Source organism: Euprymna scolopes, unplaced genomic scaffold, assembly GCF_053919585.1.
Source record: "Euprymna scolopes isolate OS-2025 unplaced genomic scaffold, ASM5391958v1 sca350, whole genome shotgun sequence".
Taxonomy (NCBI): Eukaryota; Metazoa; Mollusca; class Cephalopoda; order Sepiida; family Sepiolidae; genus Euprymna; species Euprymna scolopes.
In genome coordinates this window covers 24,397-47,218 of record NW_027633381.1, presented here as the reverse complement: position 1 = coordinate 47,218, position 22,822 = coordinate 24,397, and the positions used below count along the sequence as shown (strand labels likewise).

General features: G+C 35.6%; 10 protein-coding genes and 1 non-coding gene across 11 annotated transcripts; 10 read left to right on the top strand and 1 right to left on the bottom strand.

Annotated features, from left to right (window-relative positions):
* The first annotated feature begins 247 nt into the window (after positions 1 to 247).
* LOC145274342 (putative chromosome-partitioning protein ParB) lies at positions 248 to 1,162 on the top strand. Its single transcript, XM_080127418.1, has one exon. It carries the CDS (start codon positions 248 to 250, stop codon positions 1,160 to 1,162), a length of 915 nt encoding a protein of 304 aa, XP_079983544.1.
* A 704-nt stretch (positions 1,163 to 1,866) lies between these two features.
* LOC145274341 (sec-independent protein translocase protein TatC-like) lies at positions 1,867 to 2,709 on the top strand. Its single transcript, XM_080127417.1, has one exon. The coding sequence runs from the start codon at positions 1,867 to 1,869 to the stop codon at positions 2,707 to 2,709; it is 843 nt and encodes a 280-aa protein (XP_079983543.1).
* Positions 2,710 to 2,728: 19 nt separating this feature from the next.
* On the top strand, positions 2,729 to 3,388 carry LOC145274340 (uncharacterized). Its single transcript, XM_080127416.1, has one exon. It carries the CDS (start codon positions 2,729 to 2,731, stop codon positions 3,386 to 3,388), a length of 660 nt encoding a protein of 219 aa, XP_079983542.1.
* Positions 3,389 to 3,808: 420 nt separating this feature from the next.
* Positions 3,809 to 4,513, top strand: LOC145274339 (isopentenyl-diphosphate delta-isomerase-like). The gene has a single exon (XM_080127415.1). It carries the CDS (start codon positions 3,809 to 3,811, stop codon positions 4,511 to 4,513), a length of 705 nt encoding a protein of 234 aa, XP_079983541.1.
* A 368-nt stretch (positions 4,514 to 4,881) lies between these two features.
* On the bottom strand, positions 4,882 to 5,941 carry LOC145274338 (queuine tRNA-ribosyltransferase-like). Its single transcript, XM_080127414.1, is given in 2 exon segments — positions 4,882 to 5,316; positions 5,318 to 5,941. Coding segments are annotated over 2 exon segments (1,059 nt in total).
* Positions 5,942 to 7,752: 1,811 nt separating this feature from the next.
* LOC145274337 (ribosomal RNA small subunit methyltransferase I-like) lies at positions 7,753 to 10,357 on the top strand. The gene is made up of 2 exons (XM_080127413.1): positions 7,753 to 8,197; positions 10,233 to 10,357. The coding sequence occupies exons 1-2, from the start codon at positions 7,753 to 7,755 to the stop codon at positions 10,355 to 10,357; spliced, it is 570 nt and encodes a 189-aa protein (XP_079983539.1).
* On the top strand, positions 8,755 to 8,826 carry Trnan-guu (transfer RNA asparagine (anticodon GUU)). Its single transcript has one exon. It is a non-coding gene; the product is annotated as a tRNA-Asn (tRNA).
* A 107-nt stretch (positions 10,358 to 10,464) lies between the features above and the next one.
* LOC145274336 (DNA gyrase subunit A-like) lies at positions 10,465 to 12,780 on the top strand. Its single transcript, XM_080127412.1, has one exon. It carries the CDS (start codon positions 10,465 to 10,467, stop codon positions 12,778 to 12,780), a length of 2,316 nt encoding a protein of 771 aa, XP_079983538.1.
* Positions 12,781 to 12,785: 5 nt separating this feature from the next.
* On the top strand, positions 12,786 to 13,529 carry LOC145274334 (GTP cyclohydrolase 1 type 2 homolog). The gene has a single exon (XM_080127411.1). It carries the CDS (start codon positions 12,786 to 12,788, stop codon positions 13,527 to 13,529), a length of 744 nt encoding a protein of 247 aa, XP_079983537.1.
* A 2,281-nt stretch (positions 13,530 to 15,810) lies between these two features.
* On the top strand, positions 15,811 to 16,620 carry LOC145274333 (protein-methionine-sulfoxide reductase catalytic subunit MsrP-like). Its single transcript, XM_080127410.1, has one exon. The coding sequence runs from the start codon at positions 15,811 to 15,813 to the stop codon at positions 16,618 to 16,620; it is 810 nt and encodes a 269-aa protein (XP_079983536.1).
* Positions 16,621 to 19,198: 2,578 nt separating this feature from the next.
* On the top strand, positions 19,199 to 19,984 carry LOC145274332 (ubiquinone/menaquinone biosynthesis C-methyltransferase UbiE-like). Its single transcript, XM_080127409.1, has one exon. It carries the CDS (start codon positions 19,199 to 19,201, stop codon positions 19,982 to 19,984), a length of 786 nt encoding a protein of 261 aa, XP_079983535.1.
* The last annotated feature ends 2,838 nt before the right edge of the window (positions 19,985 to 22,822 follow it).

The window sequence follows — 22,822 nt, the reverse complement described above, 5'->3', positions numbered from 1 at the left end:
ACCCAAGATTGGTTATTGATTGTGTGGTGCGGACAATGTATGATCCGCGTAGTCGTTTATCACGAGATGTATCAAATCAACTGTTTAAATATTTTTCAGATAAGATGATGCAATGTACGATTCCGCGAACTATTCGTCTAGCAGAAGCTCCAAGCTATGGGCGTTCTATTGTGGATTATGATGCAACTTCCAAAGGATCAATCGCATATCAAGTTATGGCAAATGAATTATTACAGAGAAAACTAGTATGAGTAACAATAAAGGTTATCGTGGTTTAGGTAGAGGATTAGAGACTTTGCTGAGTACCCCAAGAGCAAATACATCCAACTTATCACCTTTGGATAATGCTCCTAATACGAGTAATAAGCTTCCTGTTGGTGTATTAACTTCAGGACGTTTTCAACCTCGTACAACATTTGATGAAAATCATCTTAATACCTTAGCAGAATCAATAAAAACACAGGGTGTAGTTCAGCCAATTGTGGTTCGTCAGTTGAATGATACTGGTGATCAGAATACAAATCAGTACGAAATTATTGCAGGTGAAAGACGCTGGCGTGCAGCAAAATTGGCTGGTTTAGATAGTGTTCCAGTGGTCATTCGTAATGATATTGATGATCAGCAATCTATGGCAATTGCCTTAATTGAGAATATTCAACGTGAGGATTTAAATGTCATTGAAGAGGCTGAGGGTTTAAAGCGTCTTAATCAGGAATTTGGTTTAACTCATGAAGAAGTTGCACGGATTGTTGGGCGTTCCCGTTCGGCAATTACAAATTCACTAAGATTGCTGGATTTAAACCCATCTGTGCAACAGATGGTGCGTGAGGATAAGTTAAAAATGGGGCATGTAAGAGCCTTATTGTCTCTAGATTTAGATCAACAGTTATCCATGGCGGAGCAGGCTTATGGTAATCAATTAAGTGCTCGTGAGGTAGAAAAGTTAGTTAGCCAAAGTATGGAGAAAGGAGACCATGTAAGTAAAGTATTGCAGGTTTCTGATGAGAGAAAAACTTTAGTAAAAACTTTGCAACATCAACTTTCTGAGTTACTTAGTAAACCGGTTAAGGTGAATTGTAAAGCAAATGGTCAGGGCAGTATTAACATTAGTTTTATTGATATTGTGGAAGTTGAATCATTAATTGAAAAGTTAAAAAGATAAAAAATTGTCGTATACGTTATATGAAAAGGAGAATGTTATGAGCTTTGGACCAGTGGAATTAATTATTATTTTAGCAATTCTTCTCTTACTATTTGGAACAAAAAGATTGCGTAGTTTAGGTGGAGATTTAGGTGGGGCAATTAAGGGTTTCAAACGTTCGATGAGTGCTGAAAATGAAGAAAAAAAAGAAGGTAAAAATCTCAAACAGTAGATGTTAATCCTGAACCAGCGGATACAGATAAGTAGTATTTTTTAGTACGATTCATTTGCATGGTTTGATTATTTCTAGCTGTGATTGACATTGGTTCTTTAGAATTTTTTTTATTGTTGGTGGTTGCCTTATTGGTAGTTGGTCCACAGCGCTTACCAGAAGTTGCTAGAGAGGTTGGTAGAGGTATTGGCAAGGTAAAAAGAATGCTAAATCGATTTAGAGAAGAAAGTCAAATTGATAAGCATATTGAGGAGTTTCGCTCATATGTTGATTTAGAGGATGATATGCAAGATTTTCAGGAGAGTATACAACCACTTAAGCAGACAACCGATGAGATTAAAGAGGTTAGTAGCGACATTAAAAATAATCTTAATAATCCAATTTCAACGATCAGCACATCAGATTCAGTAGGGAGAAATACTCAGAAAACCAAGGCAAAAAAGCACCAAACATCAACTTCTCAATCTGCTTCATGATTTGACTATTATTAGATATGGCAGATAGCTACAATCAAGAAAATCAATCACATAATAGTGATTATCAAGAGACAGCAGAGAGTGAGTCTAAAGTAGGAAATGATGTATCTGAAAATGATTCCTCTTTTCAATCAATTTTAGGTCATTTGAGTGAACTAAGGAGTCGATTAATACGTGCAATCGTAGCGGTGGTTCTTGCTACACTCATGTTGTTCCCATTTGCTAATGATTTGTATATTTTATTAGCCAAGCCATTGATGGAGACTTTGGCAGAGCAGGGAGGAGAGATGATTGCTACGCAAGTAGCCTCGCCTTTTCTTACGCCATTTAAATTATCATTAATTAGTGGGATTTTTCTTTCTATGCCAGTGCTTTTATATCAGCTTTGGAGTTTTATCGCACCGGGACTTTATCAGAAAGAGAAAAAAACTGCCTTACCGTTGTTATTGATGAGTATTATTCTCTTTTATGGCGGTATTGCATTTGCTTATTTTGTTGTATTTCCTATTATGTTTGCTTTTCTTAGTGGGACAGCACCTGAAGGTGTGCAAGTCTCAACGGATATTGCTTTATATTTAGATTTTAGTATCAAAATATTTTTTGCTTTTGGTTTCTCTTTTCAAATACCGATTATTACTGTATTATTGATTATGACTGATATTATTGAGGCAAAAAATCTTGCTAATAAGCGACCTTATGTGGTAATTGGATCATTTGTGATTGGTATGTTGCTGACGCCTCCTGATGTAGTTTCGCAAATACTACTTGCCATTCCTATTTGGTTATTATTTGAAGTGGGAATGTTGTGGGGGAAGTGGTTAAAAAAAAACCCAAAAATTACCAAATGCATAGTTCCGTAATTATTTTTAAGACTTTAATATGTCAAAAAAGAATCAAATAACAGAATATACGCCAATTCCAACACAATGGATTGGTCCTGTAAGGGTAAATGGATTGTTAGCTAACTCTCAAGACTCAGAAGAGGTATTTTTGCCCTTGGCTACCTATGAGACACCAATGTGGCCATCCGTACGACGAGGTTCATTAGTTTTTAATGCATGTGGGGGAATTAATGTTAATGTGGTCAGTGAGTGTATGACTCGTTCTATTATGTTTTCTACAGAGAATGCATTCCAAGTCCAACAGGCTTGGCAAATAATTTTTCAATCTCAACAAGATTTAGAGAATGAATTGGTGAAAGTAAGCCGTTTTACAACTTTAGAGAGTATTTATCCAGAATTTGTTGGAAATTTATTATATTTGCGTTTAGCATTTCGTACGGGCGATGCAAGTGGACATAACATGGCAACTTTGGGTGCACAAACAATTCAGCGATGGATATTGAAAAATATTTCTTATTTACAATATGGTTCAGTATCAGCTAATTATTGTGTAGATAAAAAGGTATCGGTAGTGAATGGCATTCTTGGTAGGGGGCGCAGTGTTATTGCCGATTGTGTGATTGCTAAGAATGTACTCAAGCGTTTTTTACGCACAGATGCTGAGAAATGCATCATTTGCATATTCAAAAAAATTTAGTGGGTTCCACGCTTGCTGGGAGTGTGCGTTCTGCGAATGCACACTATGCTAATATGTTGTTGGCTTTTTATTTGGCAACGGGGCAAGATGGAGCTAATGTGGTGGAGGGTTCGCAGGGAATTACGCATCTTGAGAGGCGTGGTGATGAAGGGGAGGATTTGTATTTCTCAGTTTCTATACCGAATATTATTGTTGGCTCAATAGGTAATGGAAAAACATCTTGTGGAAACGCAACAAGCACTGGCAAGGTTGGGTTGCACGAATGCCAAAGATGTGGGTGTTAGTGCGAAAAGATTGGGCAGCGCTTGCTGCAGTAACGGTAGCTTGTGGAGAGCTTTCGTTACTTGCCGCACTAACCAATGAGGGGGAGTTGGTTGATGCACATATGCGAATTGAACGATAATAATTTAAGCGATAGCAATGACTAATCAACGCAAATCCGACCATATTGAACTATTTTCCACAGATAGCGATATAGAGCGTGGAGGGAATTACTTTGATAGTGTTCATCTTATTCATCGGGCATTGCCTGAAATTTCTTTAGAAGAAGTCGATAGTCATACCATTTTTTTACGAAAAAGACTGACATTTCCTTTTATGATTTCTGCCATGACAGGAGGGAAGTCCGATCAGTTGATTATTCTTAACCAAAACTTGGCTAGAGCTGCTGAGAGGGTTGGCGTAGCAATGGGTGTTGGGTCTCAGCGTATTGCATTAACTGATAAGCAAGCTGTTAAGAGTTTTCAACTTCGACAATATGCACCGTCTATCCCGCTTGTTGCAAATGTTGGGGCAGTGCAACTTAATTACGGTTTGCAATTATCACAAGTTGATGAAATTATTGGTATGCTTGAGGCAGATGCCATTTGTATACATTTTAATCCTCTACAGGAGGTTATTCAACCTGAGGGTGATTGGAATTTTTCTTCGCTTTCAGAAAAAGTTCAAGCAGTTATTGAGCATGTGAAGGTTCCTGTTATAGCTAAAGAGGTTGGTTGTGGTTTTTCATTGCCTGATATACAGTTGCTTAAACAAGTAGGAATTAAATGGATTGATGTGGCAGGGCGTGGAGGAACATCATGGAGTCGATTAGAAAATCATCGTCGAAAAAGCCATGGGAGTTAATGATGATTTAGGTGTGCTCTTTCAAGATTGGGGAATTCCTACTCCAGAGGCAATTAGGATTGTCCAGCAATGTGGAGGGATAAATAGTGTTGCTAGTGGTGGAGTGCGTAGTGGTTTAGATATGATTAAGAGTGTGGTATTAGGTGCTAAAATGTGTGCGATGGCTGCACCGTTACTCAGACATGCCCAGTTAGGTACCGATCATGTTGTAAAAAAAATTGAACAAGTTAAACAGGAGTTTCGTTTAGGATTGTTTCTGCTTGGTTGTAAAAATATCAATAAGGCGCGGGGAAATTCTTCACTATTAATCTAATTTTATTGATAGATTAACTGATGCTAATCTAATGTCTCAAATTTTCTATCTTTTTTTAAGCAATAGGATTGTGTAAGTGTTGGTTGTGCTGGTGGAATTGATTGAAATGATTCTCTTCAATAGCCAGGCGTGCTTGTGCAGTGAGTTCATGATAGAAATGAAGGTTATGGATAGTGCATAATCTATCTCCAAGGCTTTCATTGATTTTATCCAAATGATGTAAATAGGCTCGTGAATAGTGCTGGCAAGCAAGACAGGTACAATTCTCATCAATAGGTTTATCATCTTTTTTATAGCGAGCATTTCTGAGTTTCAATATGCCTTGCCAAGTGAAGAGATTGCCATTTCTGGCATTGCGAGAGGGTAATACACAATCAAACATGTCTACCCCACAGGAAATGCTATGAAGAATGTCTAGTGGGCGTCCGACACCCATGAGATAACGAGGTTTATCTGTGGGAACAAAAGGCATGATTTCGCTGAGTGTTTTGATACATAAGCTCCATTGGTTCACCTACAGAGAAGCCACCAAGAGCCATGCCTTTGAATTCATTATATTGTCCTTTATATTCAATTTCTTGTAGCATCTCAATAGAGTTTTTGCGCAAGTCTAGGTGCATTCCCCCTTGAATAATAGGGAATAATGCACCTCGTTTAGTTCCATGGTCTTGTGTGTTTGTATGATGAAAATCATAGCATCGTTTTGCCCATCGCATAGATAATTGCATAGATTTTTCTACTTCATGGTAGGTGGCTGGATAGGGTGTGCATTCGTCAAATACCATAATAATATCTGAACCAAGTTGGTGTTGAATATCAATGGACTTTTCTGGGGAGATAAAGAGTTTATCTCCATTAATAGGGGAGCGAAACTGTACTCCTTCTTCCGTGATTTTTCTAAGTTTACCTAAACTGAATACTTGAAAACCGCCCGAGTCAGTTAGGATTGGTGCTTGCCAATTAATAAAATTATGTAGCCCTTTAAAGTGAGAAATGATATCTAGACTTGGTCGTAGATTGAGGTGAAAGGTGTTGCCAAGAATGATCTGTGAACCGATTTGTTTAAGGTCATTTACCTCAAGAGATTTAACGGCACCATAGGTACCAACAGGCATGAAAACAGGTGTATGAATTTTTCCTCTGGAGAGGGTGATTGTGCCAGCTCGTGCTTGATGATCTTGTGAATGTTGAATAAATTCAAAAGTGGTGTGTTGCATAAGTTTTTTGATAATTAAAATGCGTTTTTTACCCAGTTTATGTTATCTCCAGTAATAGAGAATATATCAAATCTCATTGGAGATGCTTCCCATTGTGGATATTCAAGCAAAAAATATTGTGCGGTGTGTGAAATTTTTTTTTGTTTACTTGTGGTAACGCTTTCTAAGGCATCACCATAGTTTGCCTGTTTTCGGTAGCGAACTTCAATAAAAACAAGGTATTCTTGCTCGCTCATGATTAAGTCAATTTCTCCGTATCTTGAGAGATAGTTTTGTGTGATTAGCTTGAGTCCTTGCTGTTTGAGATATTTGAGAGCGAACTGTTCATGTTTATTAAATATATTAAGTATACCCATGGTTAGACACGGGTGATTTAGTTGATGATTTTTTTGAGAGCAATCGCACGTCCTCTTTGAAATTGATACCAGTTTTGAGTTCGCTTCATTCCTGTGGAAGGTGTGATGGTGTAATTACCAGTGAGTCCGGTGTATATGAAAGATGTATACGTTTGAGCATTCAGTCCAATGCGCAGGGCATCGCTGGTTAGAGCAAGTAAAAAATTGGGGGAATGCTGAACATATTTCCAAGATGAGTCAAGATACTCAATGGAGTTAAGTTCGTGTTCTTTGATAAGTTTGAAATCACTGGATTTGGTCAATAGAGATGATGAATAAATCGGTGGCTTAGGTCCTCCTATTGCCTTCATCAGAGGATTGAGAAGACGGGCATTATTAGTGTCAATTGAGATGGCAATAGCATCTATATCTTGGCGAATAAAGGGAAATTTGTCTTTTATATCGGTGCTAATAGAGATGCTGTTGCTACTATCGTATTGGTAGCGATTGAGTTGAGGTTGTGTAGTAAGGTAGCGACGGATTTTTTTTGCATTTTCATTAAAATTCTTTGATAGATAAAGAACTTTATTGATGTTTTTTCCTTTTTCAAACCATTTTTTGAAAAATTATCAGCAAACATTTCACCTGATATATTTCCCTCTGTGAGCAAAAGAATATTATGATGGTGTTTGTTTTTTATACGGTCAGTTATTTGTTTGATTTCGGCATTGTTATATTCTTTGAAGTTAAAAGAGTATACATAAGGAGAGGCGTGTTGTTGATGATTGAGCACAATATTGGTTACTTGTGAGGAGTAAACCAATTTTTATTGATTCGTTCGGGGATTAATGGACCTATAATGATTGTGTGTTGCTGTTCAATGAGCTGGTGATAGAGCTTGTTTATTTCTAGAGTATTGGAGTCATAGAAAGAAATGGCTGCAGGCTTATTAGATAAGTTAAAATATTCTTGGATTATGCCTTTTTGTAAGGTCAGGTCCAATGTTTTTTAAATCACCAGATAATGGAATAAGGATGGCAATTTTGGTGTTTGAGGTGATTGTGATCGGGTGATGGCTGTTTAGAGATTTGAGAGTTTTGGTTGAGCCTTTTAGTGAATTTGAAGAATCATTATTAAAATCAAAGGTTGTGCGATCAATGACATCAAGAATCTCATTGTCAATAATGATTTCTTTTTCATCTTCAGATGAGTTTTGTAACAGGCTGATAGTTTGTTCTTTTTGAGGAATTCTTCCTTTTTCAGGTTTAATTGGTTTTTGAGGTAGACAAGCAACTAACCATGGAATAATGAGTATGGTTAGGATGATTTTTAGGGAGGAAATGTAGGTTTTTTTCATGTAAATTAATTAGAAATATGTTGGATAAACCATCAGGTAAATTATACATTGCAGCAACTCCGATAGGAAATCTTGATGATGTAAGTAAGCGTTTTTGTGATATAGCAAATCAAGTGTCAGGAGTACTTTGTGAAGATACACGGCATTCAAAAAAATTATTTTCTCATCTTGGGATTAATCCACATTTGGAATCCTTTCATCAACATAATGAAACTCTCATGCTTAATAAAGTGACGACTCGTTTAGTTGCTGGTGAAAAATGGATGATGGTTTGTGATGCTGGAACACCTATGATTCAAGATCCAGGTTATAAGTTAGTAAGAGAATGTCATAGATTGGATATAGAGGTGAGCATTCTGCCGGGACCTTGTGCAGTCATTGCTGCGTTGTGCTTAAGTGGGCAACCGACAAATGAGTTTCAATTTGTTGGTTATTTACCAAGCAAACAAGGGAAAAGGCAAGGTATGTTGTCACAGTATGAAAAAATTAACGCATTCGGTAATTTTACTATTTATCAGCACATCGAGTGTTATCTGAGATGAATGATGTTATTGTCCATTTATGGGGATAGTAGGAAGATGAGTCTAGTGAAAGAGATAACTAAAATAAATGAAAAGGTCATAGTAGGAAATGCGAAGGATATTATAGCGTGGTTATCAGAGTCTTCGTGGCATATAAAAGGTGAGTTTGCATTAGTTGTTGAAGGTTGGCAGGAGCAATTGAGTAATGCTGAAGAGTTAGATTTTATTCCATCAGAGTTAAGTCAACGTTGTGTTGTAGCATTGCGAGAGCATTTTCCCCTTAAAATGGCGACTAAAATCACAGAAAAAATCACTTTGAGTCAAGCAAATCTCTGTATCGTTTTTTTACTTCGGATACATCTAATTAATGTGGAATGTGGCAGATAAAGTAATAAAGATGTATTATAATTGATACATTATCAGCGGAGGATTAGCTCCTTTTACATTTACATTGTCGTTTGAGGATAAGTTGGTTTTCTGTATTCAAAAATACAATACTCCGGATTAGCTCAGTGGTAGAGCAGTTGACTGTTAATCAATTGGTCGTTGGTTCGAATCCAACATCCGGAGCCATTTTTACACGTTCATTTATGTGATGCATGAGGATGAATTTGCTATCCTCATCAAAACGAATTAAGAATCATGAATAAAAAGCCTTTTGATACCCCTCTATCAAGGTTTGTGATGTGGTTACATTTATTGTTTAAGGATCACGGTATTGTGCGTCTGCTCTACAATAATTTTTATAAAGTGGAAGAGGGAGTCTATCGTTCTTCGCATCCCTTACCGTTTCATTTTAGAAGAATGAAGCGATTAGGTATCAGGACGATTATTAATTTAAGAGGTGGTAGTGAGAAGAATGGTTTTTTATGTTGTTGAGAAAGAGCAATGTGCCAAACATGGCATTAAACTTGTCGACTTCTCAATTAGTTCAAGTAGCTTGATGAAACCACATGAAATGCTCGAGTGTCGAAGAATTTTTGCTGAAGCAGATTATCCTATTCTCATGCATTGTAAATCAGGAGCGGATCGAGCGGGTATGATGAGCACGCTTTACCGTATGTTTGTATTAAAGCAACATTATCATCAAGCGAATGCATTGAAGTGGTATTATGGTCATTTAGCATTTTGGTCTACAGGGGTGTTAGATTTGTTTTTTTAAGTTTTGGTTAGACTATCAAAAAGAAAATCCCCATATTTCTTTTGAAGAGTGGACTGAGAGTGTCTATGATTACAGAGAAATAGAGAAAAGTTTTATGTAAATCGTTGGGCAGAATGGTTTGCTCGTAATATTTTACGTAGAGAATAAGACAAGAAGCTTGTAACGGAGCATGATGCGATTATAGATATTTTTGGCGTTGTTTGAAATGCTCGTATTTGCAGTTGAAGAAGTTATAAATTCTAGAGGGATTGATATTTTTACATAGATGATTGATAAGTATGTATGTATAAGAGAATTTTTTTTTATAGGGTTTATTTTAGCAGGTGGTCTCTCAGCATGTTCCTTTTTTGAGGATGCAGAGCCTACGGTAGATGGTAGGTGGTATACCGAATCTCAGGTTAAAAAGGGTAGTGTTTTATTTGCAAATAATTGTGCAGCATGTCATGGAAAATATGCACAAGGTAATGTTAATTGGCGCAAGAAACTTGCTAATGGAAAGTACCCACCTCCACCATTAAATGGTAAAGGACATGCTTGGCATCATCCGATGAGTGCATTAAGAAGAACCATTCGTAAGGGTAGTATTGCTATGGGGGGGAGTATGCCTAGCTTTGCAAATACACTCTCTAATGAGGAAATCGAAGCGGTCATTTCTTTTGTTCAGAGCAAATGGAGTCCTGAAGTTTATCAGGCATGGAGCAAACGTAAATAAAAGATTGTTAAATATAAAAGATTGTTAAATAAAAAAGTATAGCAATATTCCTATTATTTTTTATGAATGAAATAGCTAAATCAATCATCTCTTCTTCGCTAGAAGATGAAATGCGCACCTCGTATTTGGATTACGCGATGAGTGTTATTGTCGGGCGTGCCTTACCCGATGTTCGTGATGGTTTAAAGCCTGTGCATCGACGAGTGTTATTTGCGATGCAAGTTTGAATAATACCGCCTCAGCTGCCTATAAGAAATCTGCAAGGGTTGTTGGTGATGTCATTGGTAAATATCATCCACATGGCGATACAGCAGTTTATGATGCATTGGTGCGTATGGCTCAAGATTTTTCAATGCGTGAGATTTTAATTGATGGCCAGGGGAATTTTGGTTCAATAGATGGCGATGCACCAGCAGCAATGCGTTATACAGAAGTAAGAATGGCACGTATTGCACAAGAATTATTGGCAGATTTAGACAAAGATACTGTCGACTTTATGCCTAACTATGATGAGTCTGAGCATGAGCCGTTAGTTTTGCCTACACGGGTACCAAATTTATTAGTGAATGGCTCAAGCGGTATTGCCGTTGGTATGGCAACTAATATTCCACCTCATAATCTTAGTGAGGTGATTAATGCGACATTGGCATTATCTAATAATTCTAATATTACTGTTGATGAAATTATGCAGCATATACAGGGACCAGATTTTCCAACTGCTGCTGAAATTAATGGATTAGATGGGATTCGTCAGGCCTATGAAACGGGGCGTGGATCCATTCAAATTCGTTCAATATCTCATTTTGAAGAAACAGAAACGGGACAAAATTGTATTATTGTTACCCAACTCCCTTATCAAGTAAATAAAGCTCGTTTAATTGAGCGAATTGCTGAGTTAGTTAAGGATAAAAAAATTGGTGGTATTAGTGGCTTACGGGATGAAAGTGATAAGGCTGGTATGCGTGTGGTGATTGAGCTTAAGCGTGGAGAAGTACCAGAAGTAGTGTTGAATCATTTGTATAAGCAAACAGCATTACAAGTATCTTATGGCATTAATATGGTGGCATTAATTGATGGGCGTCCACAATTACTTAATATTAAACAAATTTTAGAGGCGTTTTTAAGTCATCGTGCTGAAGTGGTGACACGACGTACGTTATATGATTTGTCAAAGGCTCGTGATCGAGCACATATTTTAGAAGGTTTATCTGTGGCACTTGGCAATATTGATGAGATGATTCAAATTATTCGTTCCTCTTCTACACCGCAGCAGGCAAAAGATTTTCTTTTAAATAAGAATTGGAATGCAAGCCTAGTCAAGCAAATGATTAGTGATGAAGTGGAGCAAGTGCGGCCTGAATGGTTGGATGTTCAGTTTGGTATGCAGGAAGATGCTAATAGTTATCGTTTGTCTGATACACAAGCACAGGCTATTTTAGACTTGCGATTGAATCGTTTAACTGGATTGGAGCAAGAAAAAATTATTAGCGAATATAAAGAGTTGGTTGATAAGATTTTTGATTTTCTTGATATTCTTAGAAGAAAAGAAAGATTACTGATTGTCATTCAAGATGAATTAGTGGCTGTACGTGAGCAATATGGTAATGAGCGCTTAACAAAGGTAAACAAAGAATATTTGAATTTAACTGTTGAGGATTTAATTCCAAAAGAAGAGAGAGTGGTAACATTGTCTCGTGAAGGATATATTAAATCGCAGCCATTAGATGAATATTCTGCACAACGTCGTGGTGGTGTTGGACGCTCAGCAACCAATATTAAGGAAGATGATTTAATTAAAGGCTTATTTGTAACGCATTCACATAATACGTTACTTTGTTTTACCTCAAGAGGTCGAGTGTTTTGGAAGAAAGTTTATGAAATTCCTAATGCCAGTCGTCAAGCACGTGGCAAACCTATCATTAATTTGTTGCCTTTAGAAGATGAAGAGGTTGTGACAGCAGTGTTGCCAGTGAAAGAGTATGATGAGACAAAATTTATTTTCATGGCAACAAAAAAAGGTATTGTGAAAAAAACCAGTTTAGAGCAATTTTCACGCCCAAGAGCAAATGGTATCATTGCATTAACTTTAGATGATAATGATAGCATGATTGAAGCAGGACTGACAGATGGAAGCCAGTCAATTATGTTGTTTACCAGTGACGGGAAAGTTAATCATTTTAATGAAAGCAATGTGCGTTCAGTTGGTCGTACAGCTCGTGGTGTAATGGGTATTCGTGTTGCCAGTAAAGAGGAAGCTTTGGCAATGATTATTTGCCAAGCTGATTCGACAGCACAAGTGCTGACTATGACTGAAAATGGTTATGGTAAACGCAGTGAATTAGTGCATTATAAGATTAAAGGCAGAGGCGGCAAGGGAATGAAGTCTATTGAACCGAGTGAGCGTAATGGTCGAGTTATTTCATCCTTGTTAGTTGATGATAATGATGAGGTTATGCTGATTTCTAGTAGTGGTACAATGGTTCGCATTCGTTGTTCAGAGATTGCTTCTTCCCATCGTAGTACGCAGGGTGTACGATTGATTCGCTTGCAAGAAAAAGGTAAGCATTCTGAAAAATTGGTAGATGTGGCAAGAATTCAATTTGATGAGGTGGATGAACAGGAGCAAGATAGCATTGATGATTCTCAATAGAGTGTATGGATGCGAAAGAGTTAATTAGCTATACAAACTCCTTACTTGCTATTGATAAAATAGCAGACTACTGTCCAAATGGGTTACAAATTGAAGGCAACCCGATTATTCACAAAATTATTAGTGGTGTTACGGCAAATCAGCAACTCATTTCCTATGCAGTTGATAATAATGCTGATGCCATTCTTACGCATCACGGTTACTTTTGGAAAAATGAAAATCCTTGTTTAGTAGGTATGAAAGGCGATCGAATTCGCCAACTGATGAGACATAATATTAATCTCATTGCCTATCATCTTCCTTTAGATCTACATACTCACTATGGTAATAATGCATTGTGGGGTCAAGCAATGGGGTGGGAGGGATATCCCAGTGATATTGATCCACTTATATTTTTTTGTGAGTTAAGTCAACCGATTAATGTAGGAGATCTGCGAGAGCAATTAGCTCAATGCCTTAATCGTGAGTCTTTGCATATTTCTGGAGGAAATAAGCAAGTCTCTCGTCTTGCTTGGTGCAGTGGCGGTGCACAAGGTTATATTGAAAAAGCAATAGACTTAGGTGCGGATGTATTTATGAGTGGTGAAATATCTGAGCAAACAACACATATTGCAAGAGAGATGAGTATTGAATATTTTGCTTGTGGCCATCATGCAACTGAGGTTTTTGGCGTCCGTGCTTTAGGTGAACATTTAGCGGAAAAATTTTCTCTTGAGCATGAGTTTATTAATATCGCTAATCCAGTTTAACTCATCATTTCTCATTCAATAATATTGGATTCTCTATAGCCTATATTTTATGTTTTGCGATAGTGTTGTTAATGGATAAATTCATTTTTTATCAAAATAAATCATAGAAATAATCATCTAATTCTTTTTATATGTTATATGCCTGAAATTACCATAACTTTCATTTTAGTCACCATGGGTTTTAACCTTTTAGGTCTTTTTTTATTGGCTCGTGATCAGTATTCTATGCCTAAATTTATTAAACCTAATGCAAAAAAACGACTATCTATGAGTGTGCTTTCTTATATGATTATTGGGGCAAATGTCTTTATTTTTGCTTATGTTTGGAAAGGGTTTATCGAAAATTATGTTACAGTTGAGGCATCCTCATTGCCATTACAAATTGCCATTGGTGTGATGAGTGGTGGAGTGTTGTCTTTGTGGATGAAAAATCATTTAATATGGCAGTTAGAACGTTATTTGGAATTGACTTCGAAACCTAATTTGTTACGATTAAATGCACGATGGCATCAAGGATATCTGTTTCAATTTATTACTATTTTTGGCGGTTTGTTGGTATTATTAGATTTTAAATTGACTTTGCCTAATTATGTATTAGTCCTTATGGCAGGGGTGTTAGCTTGTTTGATGCATGCGTCTTGTCGAAGCAGAAAAAACATGCTTTTTCAATTTTTTTATTCAGCTATATGGATGTTAGTTTGCTTGCTAACACTTAATGCATTGAGTATTTTTATTGCGATTGTTGTCTCTTATCTACTCATTAGTGTATTACTCATAAAAGGTGCTATTAAAGTTTCTCATTAGCTAACAAGCCCTGCAAATAGATAACACATAAATGTAGTTTTTACTCTGGGTTTGCTATTTATAAGTGGACAGAGTTATTCCTTAATAATGAATGTTGGTTTTTTTGTTTGAATAGTTGAATATTAGAGAGTAGTCTATTTGATTTCAACTAGTCAAGTATGGTATGTATTTGTTACATCATATATTACACTGTATTAATACGTTGGAAAATACCTTAAATATATTCACCTAAGTGTATACAAGTATATAATAGTACTTATAAATGGTACTTAGTTGATAACAAACCTACCCTATCTTGTAATTATGAAAAAAAATACGCTTAAAAAACTTAATATATTAATTTCATCTCTCATCATTGGTGTGCTTTCACCTGTTGCTTACGCTGGAGATAATGATATCATTCTATCGAAATTAACGGGAGATGTGCAAAATAAATTTAAAGCCATTGGCAAGAATGTTCATGCTATGATTGCATATCAAGACTCTCAGCCTGCCTTATCTCGATCTGGAATTATTCCTCTAGGTTTTGAGCTTGGAGCGAATGTCTCACAAATTAATTTACAATCGCATGAATCAATGAAAGAAATAGGTTTTGATGCTACCTCTATACCGTTGCCACGTCTTTATGCCCAAGTGGATATTTATTCGTTTGGCTTAGCAGCAACCTATACGCCTCTTTTTGATGGTGCGAGCATTACTGGATATAAACTGAAATACAATATTTTAGATGGAAGTACGTTGTTGCCGGCATTAGCATTGAACGTAGCTTACTCAAGTTTAAATGGTATTGACACATTAACTAGCAATGCTATTGCTTATAATGTAGGTATTTCCAAAGGGTTTTTATTCTTTACCGCTTATGCAAATCTAGGTGTCTCGCAAGGAACTTTTACTCCCAATGATCTTTCTTTTACTTTGGATAAGGTGAAAGAACAAGAGTTTGAAGCAGTGCTAGGAGGCAGGTTAGGGGTTTTTGGAGTTGCTAATGTAGGATTACAGTTGCATAAGCTTGGAGAAAATCAATCTATCACCTTGAACTTTGGTGCTGGATTTTAAGTATTGTTTTTTTTTTGTTTCGTTAATCCATCACGATACTCAAAAAACAAGAAATTTAGTAAAAGTGTGAATCTTCTTTTTTTACAGGTAAAAATATCTTCAAGTTAGATAGTTGAGATATTACACAAGGTTAATTTCTTGGTAGGAGTCTGTAATAATTGTATTCATGTTCTGTAAAAATAGGATAAGAAATTAATTTGCTACTGTCTTAAGATGTATATAAAAAATAAAGTAGATAAATCAACTTTATAATGCTTCTCTTTGTTTAAATAATCTATTTAACTATCGTTTTAATATTACAAGGAGTATTGTTTTGTACAAAGATAGAATTCCCCCTTCTGAAATTACCTCAGAAAAAAACTTCATCAATCGTCGTCAGTTTATCAGCGTTGCCTCATCAAGTCTGTCTTTTTCATCTTTAATGCTTCCTTTTTGGGTAAATGCGAATGCGGGAGTAAACTTAAGTGAGAAGAAATTATCTGATGAACTTACCGATTATAAAGATATTACTACCTATAATAATTTTTACGAGTTAGGTACTTCTAAATCTGATCCCAGCAAAAATGCAGATTGGCTAAAAACAGAGCCGTGGAGTATTGAAGTTAGCGGTTTGGTTAATAAACCAGGGAGAATTTCCATTGAAGATATTCTGAAAATTTCTTCGGAAGAAAGAATTTATCGCATGCGGTGTGTTGAGCGTTGGTCGATGGTGATTCCTTGGCAAGGTTTTGAACTTAGTAAGTTATTACAAAAATTTGATCCTAAAAATGAAGCTAAGTATGTTAAATTTACCACAATTTTTAACCCTAAAAATCTTCTTGGTCAGCGTAAGGCAGTATTAAATTGGCCCTATACAGAGGGATTGAGGATAGATGAAGCTATGCATCCACTGACATTCATGGCAACAGGGATTTATGGCAAGTCATTATTGAATCAAAATGGAGCACCTATTCGACTAGTTGTACCTTGGAAGTATGGTTATAAGAGTATAAAATCTATTCAAAAAATTACATTGACAAGCACTATGCCTATTTCATCTTGGACAAGAGCCTCGCCTAATGAATATGGTTTTTATTCTAATGTTAATCCTAGGGTGCATCATCCAAGATGGAGGCAAAATAAAGAACGTCGTATTGGTGAATTCCGTAAGCGAGATACACTGATGTTTAATGGCTATGAGGCCGAGGTTGCTGATTTGTATAAAGGAATGGATTTAAAAAAGCACCACTAAAATGTTATTGAACATTGACTTTATTTCGTTGGTTTAGTTTTTTTCTGGCATTGTGTCCGGCGATTTATTTGTGCGTGGGATGGTGGTATGACTTGCTAAGTGCGAATGTGATTGAAGATCTGATTCATATTAGTGGTCATTGGACACTGTTTTTTCTTTTTTTAACTCTATTTGTTGCTCCTCTAACTCGTTATATTCCTATTGTTGAGATACGTGGTATGCGTCGTCAATGGGGATTATTTTGTTTTTTTTATGCCTTGATTCATTTGAGTGTTTACATTGGCTTAGAGTTCTATTTTGATTGGACAGAAATTTACTATGATGTGATTGATAATAAGTATATTATTGTAGGTATGTTTGCTTTTTGTCTATTACTTTTCTTAGCCATTACTTCAACACGTAGTTGGCGTAGAAGACTCAAAAAATTTTGGCAACGATTACATAAGGCTGTCTATGTTATTTTTATACTTTCCTCTTTGCATTTCTTGTGGCTAACCAAAGCGGATTATACCGAACCGGTGCTTTACAGCACATTGATTAGTGTGTTGCTTATTGAACGTTTTTGGCACTTTTATTCAGTTAAGTGCCAATCATAAGAAAGAGGTGTCAAGATTGGGAAGTGCGAAGTGAATTAATGTTGTGATAATAATGTGTTGTTATTCGCTTTTTTTCTTTATTTTGCATAAGAGTCATTGTGGTCATTCTTGTAATAGGTGTTGGACGTATACACATTATGGTTAGGTGAATTGGTATAATATAAGCGTAAGGAGGTGTTTTAGTTGGGTATTAGAAGGGAGTTTAGTGATTGATGAATATTCTCTTTATTAATGTTTGTTAATTTTTTAATCTGAAAGGTAGTGAAAAATGTATAGTGGTGTTTTTTGATTTTCAGGGTATTTTATAGGTTGTCTACAAAAAATTAGCATTTCAGTGCTTTGCTGAGTGAAAGATATTGACTGATAATTATTATAAAAACAGTGAATCTATTCATATAGAATAGAGGAAATGTAAAAGGTAGTTATCATTCAGTAATGTTTTGGATTTAGAATGTATTGATTGGTAATTATGATGAAAAACTATGAGTTTAATCAAAAGGAGTTAGACTCATTATTTCGCTACTGTAGGACTTTAGCTAGTGATTCAGAAGAAGCCTATGATTTGCTTTATTGTAGTTTAGAAAAATACCTTAAAAGACTGCCTAGAGATTATAGAACTAAGTTTTCTTATATTCGTATGATTATTAGAAATCTTTGGATTGATAATTTTCGTAAATATAAACCTGATTTTGAGGTTATCACACCAGAAAATCAGGAGAGTATTGGTTATTTGGTGTCAGATTCTAATTTATTAGAGAAAGAATTGATTACAGAGCAGGAATTAGAGATAGCTTGGAATAAAATGACTGTTGAAGAACGCGAGATAATGTATCTATATGTGGTAGAGTGTATGTCGATGGAAGCAATAGGAAAACAATTGGAGATCTCAAAAAGCAAAGTTGCATTACGAATTTATCGAGTAAGAGAAAAATTAGGGGTTCGGAAATCAAAGAAAAGCAAAAGTTCCAAAAATACTTAATGATTACGGTTTAGATAAATTATGCAAAATTCAAAGAATGAAGCAACATTACAAAGCCTTTTAGTAAAAAAATACAGTAAAATTGATGGCTTGAGCGGTACTCAGCTTGATGTATTGATGTATCGGCAAAAAAGAGCGAGGTGGATCAGAAGAACCCCCTATATGAGCGTTTTACTACTCATGTTTACTCTAACTTCTGTATTGTTGTGGAATGAGTATCGTGATAAAAAAATGCTTGAAGGTTTTGTTTTAGCGATTTTAGATCATCATTATTTACAGATTAATGCTAAGGACTTTGCTCGTAAAAAAGAAGATCTTGCTTTTGATGTAGTGAAGTCAAAATTTAATTTTTTAGATGTTTCAGTATTAAAAAATTACACGGATAAATATAAGATAGTTAAGTATGAAAAGTGCAATTTCCAGAATCATGATGGTGTTCAGATAGTAATGAAGGATAGAAAAACGGGTGTTGCATATAGCCTTTTTCAATTTCCTTACAATGAGACAAACAAAAATTTATTTGCATTAGGTGATCAATATCGCTATCAAACAGATCAGGTAGATGTAGGAATGTTTATAAAAGACAATATAGTGGTGTTTTCTGCACAAGTTTTAAATGAAAATAAATCATGATTGATTTAGAATGATAATTATATAAAATGGCTAAAGATATTATTGAACTAGAGGGTAAGGTGGTTGAAACCTTACCTAATACGGTTTTTAAGGTTGAGTTAGAGAATGGACACACGGTAACAGCCCATATTTCAGGTAGAATTCGTAAACATTACATTCGCATACTCAATGGGGATAAGGTTAGAGTAGAAGTGAGTCCATACGATTTATCTAAGGGTAGAATAACCTATCGTGATAAGTAGATAGTTATCATTTGTATATCCAAGCTTCATATATTTTGAAGGTGTGCTAAAGCAAAATGATTGATCAAATTATATGAGACTCTTACTATCAATAAACATAGCAAATTGAAGATGGTAATATACGAGCTATGATTCAAGAAAAGTCACAATCATCAATAGAAGAGCATGTGGGAGAGACCCATTTTGGCTACAGACAAGTTCCTTTAGAAGAGAAAAAAAAATTAGTTGGGCAAGTATTTAGCTCAGTTGCAGAGAATTATGATTTGATGAATGACTTGATGTCTTTGGGAATTCATCGTTATTGGAAGAGACGAGCTATTGAGGTTTTGGATTTGCCTCAAAATAATACCACTAGAATTTTGGATCTTGCTGGTGGGACAGGAGATTTGAGTTTATTGTTAGCGGATAAAGTTAAGATAGGCAGTCAAATTGTATTAGCTGATATTAATTATGAGATGGTCAGTGTGGGTCGTACTCAGCGTATTGATCAAGGATATAATCTTCCGATTGATTACACCATTGCTAATGCTGAACAATTGCCCTATCCTGATAATTATTTTGATCGTGTGATTATAGGCTTTGGTTTGCGAAATGTTACGGATAAGCAGCAAGCATTAGATGAAATGTTTCGTGTACTATCATCACATGGAAAAATATTGATATTGGAATTTTCACAAGTACAAAACCAACCACTTTCTAAAGTGTATGATTGGTACTCTTTTTCAGTTTTGCCTTTTTTAGGTAAGATAATTGCTGATGATGCCGATAGTTATCAATACCTTGCAGAATCCATTCGTAAGCATCCTAATCAAAAAACTTTGCTTTCTATGTTACAGCACAGTGGTTTTCAGCAATGTCATTATGAGAATTTTTTACAGGGTATGGTTGCCATTCATTTAGGAGTAAAGGGTTAGTAAAATATGATTGATTTTTTATCGTTATTAAACACAGCTATTCATAAGGTGCTAAAGTATGATCTTGGTGCAAAGAAGCAATTACAAAAGATGCAAGGAAGGAGTCTTTGTTGGAATGTGAGTGGTTTAGGCTTGATGGTTGTATGTAGGGTAGAGGATGGGCAAATTATTATTGATGATAGAGCTCGGCCTTGTCAAGTAACTATTGATGCTTCGCCTAAAGAAATGTTTGATTTATGGAAAAATTACAATAGCGATGTGAGTATTAATTTACAGATGCATGGAAATCCATTAGCTTTGCAAGATTTTTCACAGTTTTTTAAATCGCTTAACATTGATTGGGAAGCAATTTTAGAAGAATATATTGGAGCGACTAACTCTCATATGGTTGGCAGGTTTGCTAATGAAGTCAGTCGAAAAATATCTCGTATAAAGGAAGATATCCGTGCATACAATCGTGATGAAATAAATTCATTATAAAGATTAATTGATTTTTTTATTATGAATTTTTATAAAACACAATATGCTGCATCTTTTGTGTAGCATATCAGCCCTCATATGATGACAAGTAGTAAGCATTTTATAAAAAGCTATTGTTTGTTTTTTATCACAGGCTATACAGTATAAATAAAATCTATGATGTTCTTTCAACTTATCCGTATAATTCGCTTATTCTATCGTTTTAGAATAGATGAGCTATTGGTACAGCTTACAAATAAAAAATGGATAGGTGTATTCATACGTATTCTCCCTATTACTTGGAGTGTAAGTCGAGTTAGCACTGAAATGAGTCGTGGCAATTGCTGTCGTCAGTTTTTATTAGAAATGGGAACCTACTATATCAAGCTTGGTCAGGCATTATCGGTGCGACAGGATTTTATTCCCTATGACATTTGTGAAGAACTAGCCTTATTAAGAGATGCTTGTCCAGCGTTTCCAAGTGAGCAGAGTGTACAAATAATTGAAAATCAGCTTGGTCAACCAATCAATGAGTTGTTTGATGAGTTTGACTCCAATCCTATTGCTTCTGCATCAATTGCTCAGGTGCATACAGCTAAATTAAAGGATGGTATGCAGGTAGTGGTTAAAGTGGTGCGTCCTGATATTGATAGTTTAGTGCAAAAGAGTTTGCTTTCTATGTATGCCATTGCTAAGTTTTTAGATAAATGGTTAAAAAAAGAAATGGAACGTTTAAGACCCATTGAAATCGTTAATGAGTTTGCATACATATTGAATAATGAAAAAAATATGCTTCGTGAGGGAGCTAATGCCAATCACATTCGTGCAAATTTTGAGGGTGATAACACACTTTATGTCCCTAAGGTTATTTGGAGTCATACAGCAGAGAGGGTGCTTGTTTTAGAGCGTATTTTTGGTATTCCTATTCATAAAACTGAACAATTGATGGCAGCTGGAATTAACTTAAAGAAAATTGCTGATAACGGTGTTAAGATTTTTTTTAAACAATTATTTGATCATAATCTTTTTCATGCAGATATGCACCCTGGTAATGTTTTTGTCAGCGAAGATGGAAAATATCAGGCAGTTGACTATGGAATTGTTGGTGCATTATCTGATCAGGATAAACTGTATATTGCGGAAAATTTATTAGCTTTTTTTGAGCGAGACTATAGACGTATTGCCGAGCTTCATATTCAATCAGGATGGGTTAAGGCTGATTCAAGAGTGAGTGATTTAGAGTCCGCTTTTCGTAGTGTTAGCGAACCTATTTATGGTAAGCCCATTGGTGATATTTCATTTGCAGAATATTTATTACGCTTATTACAAGTTGCAAGGGAGTTTGGTATGAGAATTCAACCACAACTATTATTACTACAAAAAACTTTATTTAATATTGAAGGTCTTGGTAGAGATTTGTATCCAAATTTAGATTTATGGGAAACGGCTAAACCATTTTTAGAAGGTTGGGTGAAAAAGCAGTTTTCTCCTCGCTCTGTAGTTAAGGATTTGCGTCATCACTTACCATTTTTACGACAACAAATCCCACATATACTTCATCAAAAAAATCATGATAAGGATTTTATTAGACAGCGTTTTATGTTGTATGCCGCTTATCGGAAATTAGCATTAAGTGGATTTTTCATGTCTATTCCCTTGCTGTTTTTCTTTTATCCTGTAAGTGTTTTTATTAATGATCGCATGATGCTAGGTATCAATGTTATATTTATTATGTTAGGGATTTATTTTTTCTTGAGTTCAAAAATATCCATTAAGAAAGAAAATGAGTAATCAGGAAAAAGAAACTAAGCATTTTAATAACCTTGCCAATGAATGGTGGGATGCAGAGGGAAAGTTTAAGGTTTTGCATCAAGTGAACCCTTTAAGACTATCTTTTATGAAGTCATATGATGATTTAAAGGGTAAGCGTATTTTGGATGTTGGTTGTGGTGGCGGTATTTTATCGGAGGCATTGAGCGTGGCTGGTGCTGAAGTGGTAGGAATTGATTTATCAGAGAAGAGTATAGCTATAGCTGAGCAACATAGTAAAGAAAATGGATTATCTATTCAGTATGCTGTTTCTACAGCAGAGGAATTTTCCATCAGAGAAGCTAATGCTTTTGATATAGTGTGTTGCTTTGAGATGTTGGAGCATGTTGATAATCCACAAGTTGTAATAGATAGCGTACAAAAACTGCTGAAGCCTAAAGGTATTTTCTTTGCTTCAACATTAAATCGTAATATGTTAAGTTGGTTTTTTGGAATTATTGTGGCTGAAAATATATTAAACTGGATTCCTAAAGAAACTCACCATCATGGAAAGTTTATTAAACCTAGCGAGTTAGCAGCGATGTCTCGTCATGCTGATTTTACTTTCAC

What these genes read in the sequence shown, in the direction of transcription:
- LOC145274342 (XM_080127418.1), top strand. Translation starts at nt 248, where the DNA reads ATGAGTAACAATAAAGGTTATCGTGGTTTAGGTAGAGGATTAGAGACT.
- LOC145274341 (XM_080127417.1), top strand. Translation starts at nt 1,867, where the DNA reads ATGGCAGATAGCTACAATCAAGAAAATCAATCACATAATAGTGATTAT.
- LOC145274340 (XM_080127416.1), top strand. Translation starts at nt 2,729, where the DNA reads ATGTCAAAAAAGAATCAAATAACAGAATATACGCCAATTCCAACACAA.
- LOC145274339 (XM_080127415.1), top strand. Translation starts at nt 3,809, where the DNA reads ATGACTAATCAACGCAAATCCGACCATATTGAACTATTTTCCACAGAT.
- LOC145274337 (XM_080127413.1), top strand. Translation starts at nt 7,753, where the DNA reads ATGTTGGATAAACCATCAGGTAAATTATACATTGCAGCAACTCCGATA. An exon ending in CAAACAAGGGAAAAGGCAAG is followed by an intron (nt 8,198 to 10,232) that starts GTATGTTGTCAC and finishes CTTCTTCGCTAG; the next exon opens with AAGATGAAATGCGCACCTCG.
- LOC145274336 (XM_080127412.1), top strand. Translation starts at nt 10,465, where the DNA reads ATGGCTCAAGATTTTTCAATGCGTGAGATTTTAATTGATGGCCAGGGG.
- LOC145274334 (XM_080127411.1), top strand. Translation starts at nt 12,786, where the DNA reads ATGGATGCGAAAGAGTTAATTAGCTATACAAACTCCTTACTTGCTATT.
- LOC145274333 (XM_080127410.1), top strand. Translation starts at nt 15,811, where the DNA reads ATGCTTCCTTTTTGGGTAAATGCGAATGCGGGAGTAAACTTAAGTGAG.
- LOC145274332 (XM_080127409.1), top strand. Translation starts at nt 19,199, where the DNA reads ATGATTCAAGAAAAGTCACAATCATCAATAGAAGAGCATGTGGGAGAG.